The sequence below is a fragment of the Trachypithecus francoisi genome, unplaced genomic scaffold, assembly GCF_009764315.1.
Source record: "Trachypithecus francoisi isolate TF-2019V2 unplaced genomic scaffold, Tfra_2.0 Contig00320, whole genome shotgun sequence".
Classification (NCBI taxonomy): domain Eukaryota; kingdom Metazoa; phylum Chordata; class Mammalia; order Primates; family Cercopithecidae; genus Trachypithecus; species Trachypithecus francoisi.
This window is the reverse complement of record NW_022680567.1, coordinates 116,078-122,077: the sequence shown is the minus strand read 5'-3', so window position 1 is coordinate 122,077 and position 6,000 is coordinate 116,078. Positions and strand designations below refer to the sequence as shown.

The window sequence follows — 6,000 nt, the reverse complement described above, 5'->3', positions numbered from 1 at the left end:
AGAGAATATAAAGTCTACGTAGCTGTTTCCAGGAAGTCTGGGACAACCCAGAGAGCATCATCTCTGGGGTGAGGTTCTGGGGCTATGACCTTAAGATGCTGCACTTGTCTTAGCTGGTCAACTGTCCTGAACAAAATTAGAAAATAAAAAAAGTAGCAGGAAGACTCCTTCCAACGGTTTGTGCCCCTTAAACTTGGTCTTCTTTCCCCTCTCATCTCAGAACACAGAGGAGAGGACCAGAAATGTTCTCTCCATATCTGAGCATTGTGAATTCCTCAGTGTGAAGGGGAGACCCCAGATCTGTGAGGCCAAGTACCTAAGTCTAGGATTTTATTACACTACTTCAAGATGGATTTTGAGCTTTACTAATAGGTCCTGCCCAAAATTGCACAGCCCCTTTTCTCTCAGTCCCTCATGTACATGGCAGCTACACATCTAAATCATGCTCATTATTACCTACACCTTTATTGACTACCGTCTGAGTCACTCTCTAAATACAGTAGTCCTGCCTTAGCCTTGGGGAACATGTTCTAAGACTCCCAGTAGATGCTAAAACCTCAGATAGCACTGAACCCTGTGTACACTATGTGTGAATTTCTTTTTCCTTCTTTACAGTTACACAGATAGAACAGTTGCTCTTACCTTAGAGCTTACCAACCTCAGTGTGCATTTTTTTCTTTCCTTATTAATAAAATTGAGAATTGTTACCATTCACTTAAAGGAAGCATTTTGGGGCTTCTCTCTGGCATATTCAAATTGCCAGCATCACTACTCTTTCACTTGGAGCCGTTAGAAAGTAAAATAAGAGTGACTTGAACACAGCACGGCAATGCTGCAGTGAGACAGCTACTAACACAGTGAGACAGCTACTACGACAGCTACTGCAACTGAGACAGCTACTAAGTGACTGACCACTGGGCAGGGAGTGTAGACAGCATGGCCCTGCTGGACAAAGGGATTCACATTCCAAGGGGAAGGACAGAGTGGGACAGCATGAGATTTCATCCTTCTACTCAGAACAGTGTGTAACTTAAGACTTCTGAATCATTTCTGGAATTTTCCATTTAATATTTTTGGACTGTGGTTGACTGCAGGTAACTGAAATCTTGGAAATCATAGCCATGGATAAAGGAGAACTACTGTAAGCATATTTCACAATAACTAGAACCTTACTTAGCTTTCAAAACCAGGTACAGTAACTGTTGCATCTACCCAAGCCAGTTAAAGAAGCTACTTAAAGAGATACTTAGGACTTGTAATCTGCCAAGATAGACTGTGAGCTTTTGTTTACAAACAAACTTTTGTTTACAAAAACAAGCTTTTGTTCTGTTATTACAGAACAGTCCTGTTGTGACTTTCAGTCAATAAAGTGAGCCAGCACAGTCCTTCTAGATAGAAGCATGACTCCTGTGTTAGCATAAGGTAGAAATAATCAAATAAGTAATTTGATTAAAAATTATTATTTGAATGAATCTGACCATGTTTCAGAAAACCACAGGCTGAGCCATTCTGATGCTTAGAGTTCACTTCTGATTCTGACAAGGAGCAAGCTCTTCCTGCCCATGCAGCGCTCTGACTGGTTCACTTTTTCATGGAAACCACAGAGCTTTACCACTCACCAGTTAAGCCTTGTCAGAGGAGACAGGCCACTTAGGCCATAAAAAGTGCTGTTGTGGCAAGAAAGATATCCTTTAGAAGGAGTTAAGATTATTTAATATTCCTAGAATATTAGGAAATTATAGTTTGGTCTTCAGAGTAAATAACACCAAAGGGACTGGGCATGGGGGCTCACGCCTGTACTCCCAGCACTTTGGGAGGCTGAAGCTGGCGGATCATTTGAGGCCAAGCGTTCAAGACCAGCCTGGCCAACATGAAGAGACCTTTTTTCTACTGAAAATACAAAAATTAGCTGGGCATGGTGGTATGTGCCTGTAGTTCCAGCTACTCAAGGAGAATCATTTGAACCCAAAAGGCAGAGGTTGCTGTGAGCTGAGATTGTGCCACTGCACTGCAGCCTGGGCTACAGAGCAAGACTGTCAGAAAAAGGAAGGAAAGGAGGGAGGGAAGGGAAGGAAAGAAGGAAGGAAGGAAGGAAGGAAGGAAGGAAGGAAGGAAGGAAGGAAAGAAAAGAAGGAAGGAAGGAAAGGGAAAGGAAGGAGGAGCTACAATGTGCAAGACCGCTGTCAGAGAAAGAAAGGAGGGAGAGAGACAGAGAGAGAAGGAAGGAAGGAAGAAGGAAGGAAGGAAGGAAGGAAGGAAGGAAAGGAAATGTCAAAATCCTTCTTTACACTAATTTAATCAAAAGGTTGACAAAAGCCACATTGGCCCTCCAAGTCTCAATTTATGATATCTGTGTCATCATGACTTGGGATTCTTATATCATCCTTATTCCAGATTTTGGTTTTCTTAGAATTCATCCACTATAATTACTTTGCAGCCTCTCATTCCAACCTGAAAGTTACAAGATATGCTTTAAATGATAATGTTTAAAAAAGGTTACGCTCTTGTCTGTACTTCCTGTTTTGCAGATTTAAGGAACAAATGGCACCTGGTGATTGACCGCCTCACTGTGCTCTTCTTAAAGTTCCTGGAGTATTTCCACAAGCTGCAGGTGTTCGTGTGGTGGATTTTGGAGTTGCACATCATCAAAATCGTTTCCTCTTACATTATCTGGGTTTCCGTGAAAGAGGCAAGTGAACATTTCTCCTATCATCAGGCTGAATAGAAGCACAGTAGGTCATCATTTTCCTTTGCCAGCTGTCCATGATTTTTTTAATGTAATCCCCATTCCATCAGGGTATCAAGACTCCAGGATAAGTACTTACACTTATAGAAATCCAAGGGCCAGGAGCACTGAGAAAAAGGAAAGAGGCTCATGGCTGAGTTTCTCATTGGCTTGGTCATATTACAAACACTACTTATTTTCATTTGGTCCTTAGGGAAGTGTGTGAGAGCAGGCTGCCCTTCTGCCCCACCTATGGGAATCTATCTCCCTCAATTCTCCAAGGAAAACAGGAGCATTCCAGTTTACGTTACCAAGGAGAAAGCTCAGTTTCCAAAATCTAATAAAATCTTTAGTAGAGCTCACCTTGTTTACTATTGGATTTCTTGAGATAGAACACAAAGTCTTCAGCCACGCACCTGTACTGCACTTCTGTTTCCTTGATTGTAAAGAAGAGAGTCATCATCCAGCCAACAGATTATTTAATGTTCACTGCAGAGAAATTAGCTTTCTTTCCTTTTATTCAACAAATAGTGTTTGCATACTTCTGTATGCCTGGACTATTTCTCAGTTGGTTACAATTCAAGAAGTCTTTACCCTCTAAAAATTAATCAAGGAAGTACTGCCTGTAATCTTTAAAAAGTTACATATATAACAGTAAAATATCACAGCTACAACACTACAAACCTAAAACGTTTCACAAATAGGTAGCTAAGAGATGAGCCTTAATTTGAGCTCTATAGTCTAAACTAGAACTTCTGCCCCAGTTCATACAAACCGTCTGAAATGGGCAGGGGATCACTGCCAAGTGGGAATGAAAACAGAAGCCCCTCTCTGTGAGATTGGTGGGGGAAAGGGCAGCGACTCCATTCTTTTTTTTTTTTTTTTAGGATTTTAATTATTTTCAAAATAGTTACTTTTATTCCTTTAAGTACTTTTTTTATTATTATTATACTTTAAGTTCTAGGGTGCACATGCACAATGTGCAGGTTTGTTACATATGTATACATGTGCCATGTTGGTGTGCTGCACCCATTAACTCGTCATTTACATTAGATATATCTCCTAATGCTATCACTCCCCTGTTTCCCCCCACCCCACAACAGGCCCTGGTGTGTGATGTTCCCCTTCCTGTGTCCAAGTGTTCTCATTGTTCAGATCCCACCTATGAGTGAGAACATGCGGTGTTTGGTTTTTTGTCCTTGAGATAGTTTGCTGAGAATGATGGTTTCCAGCTTCATCCATGTCCCTACAAAGGACATGAATTCATCCGTTTTTATGGCTGCATAGTGTTCCATGGTGTATATGTGCCACATTTTCTTCATCCAGTCTGTCATTGATGGACATTTGGGTTGGTTCTGAGCTTTTGCTATTGTGAATAGTGCCACAATAAACATACGTGTGCATGTGTCTCTATAGCAACATGATTTATAATCCTTTGGTTATATACCCAGTAATGGCATGACTGAGTCAAATGGTATTTCTAATTCTAGATCCTTGAGGAATCACCACACTGTTTTCCACAATGGTTGAACTAGTTTACAGTCCCACCAACAGTGTAAAAGTGTTCCTGTTTCTCCACATCCTCTCCAGCACCTGTTGTTTCCTGACTTTTTAATGATCACCATTCTAACTGGTGTGAAATAGTATCTCATTGTGGTTTTGATTTGCGTTTCTCTGATGGCCAGTGATGATGAGCATTTTTTCAAGTGTCTGTTGGCTGTATAAATGTCTTCTTTTGAGAAGTGTCTGTTCATATCCTTTGCCCACTTTTTGATGGGGTTGTTTGTTTGTTTGTTTGTTTTCTTGTAAGTTTGAGTTCTTTGTAGATTCTGGATATTAGGGCAGTGGCTGCATTCTTAAGTCATGGGGCATATACATGAAATGGAGCCCAAATCTATCCTAATATTTGTATTCATTGAGAGCAAAAGTTTAAGCATTTTAACTGTAGAGGTGAATTGAACAATTCAGATAAAAATTTGAGGGCTAGGGTATTAAAGAGAAATAGAAAAGAACAAGAGAAGGCATTTGACAAAAAATGCACAAAGACCATTTCTGAAGAAATCCAATCTGAGGTACAGATGCCTTCTGATGCATGAGAAGCTGTGCTGTGGGGTGTGAAGGCGTGTTCAGACAGTGTAATGATGGGAGTGGGCACTGGGGGAATGGGAAATTCATGGGAGTCAGACACAGAGAATCTGCTGTCATAAATCCATCCTGCTGTACAATCCATCCATCAGAAAAGGGTTAAAGGATGCAATTTCTTATAGATCCTAAACAAAAGGCAGACAACTTTTTTCATTATCCTTAATGAGTCCCCAGACATAAACTTGTTAACAGACCATTAAGTAAACAAAATATCTAGTTACCTTGTTACACTCTTAGGAAAACAGCCTTCCATAGAGTATCGCCACTCCCTTCTCTGTGACTGACACATTGTGCAGACTTTCAGAATTTTCATTCCTGGCCGGGCGCCGTGGCTCAAGCTTGTAATCCCAGCACTTTGGGAGGCCGAGACGGGCAGATCACGAGGTCAGGAGATCGAGACCATCCTGGCTAACACGGTGAAACCCCGTCTCTACTAAAAAATACAAAAAACTAGCCGGGCGAGGTGGTGGCACCTGTAGTCCCAGCTACTCAGGAGGCTGAGGCAGGAGAATGGCAGGAACCCGGGAGGCGGAGCTTGCAGTGAGCTGAGATCCAGCCACTGCGCTCCAGCCTGGGTGACAGAGCAAGACTCCGTCTCAAAAAAAAAAAAAAAAAGAATTTTCATTCCTAATTTCATCTCTCTCACCTTTAACTTTAAAACCAGTGAGAGACACATGAAGCGTAGAAATCCTGCTCCTTCTGCTGCTAGCATCTGCCAAATCCCATTGCTGTAAGATTGTTTCGGCCACTCGTGTTGTAGGTGACGTCACCTCGCTTGCATGGGGGTTTCTGGCCCTGAAGCTTTGGTCTCTGGGTTCTTGACAGTGTGTGCATCGCTGGCTCTGTCTAATGTGATTGGCACACTGAGCGATCAATTTGGTGACATGCAATCAAAAGACTTCTCTTCAGACCTTGATTGTCCCTTTAAAATGCATCCTATAGGGAAACTTTCCTCCATGTCCCTGAACTCAGCGCACTTTCTGATCATTCCTAAGAAATACAAAATCCTACAGTGACCTAAGTGAGCAAAATCTCACTTCAGTAGTTAAAATTGTGGAGTCACAGAGAATCATTGAGACTTGAGTCCCTCCCCAGGTAGAAGATCCTCCTTTCCTACCTGATCCTTTCTT

At 41.7% G+C, this 6,000-nt stretch overlaps 1 protein-coding gene across 1 annotated transcript in view; it reads left to right on the top strand.

Moving 5' to 3' along the window:
• Positions 1-220: 220 nt before the first annotated feature.
• Positions 221-6,000, top strand: part of LOC117083290 (piezo-type mechanosensitive ion channel component 2) — a gene marked incomplete at its 5' end in the record, with an annotated part of 94,034 nt that continues 88,254 nt past the window's right edge. Inside the window, 2 exons of the mRNA XM_033210779.1 lie at positions 221-302; positions 2,529-2,689. Of these exons, the coding sequence (XP_033066670.1) occupies positions 221-302; positions 2,529-2,689 (243 nt within the window). The remainder of the gene's footprint in view (positions 303-2,528; positions 2,690-6,000) is intronic.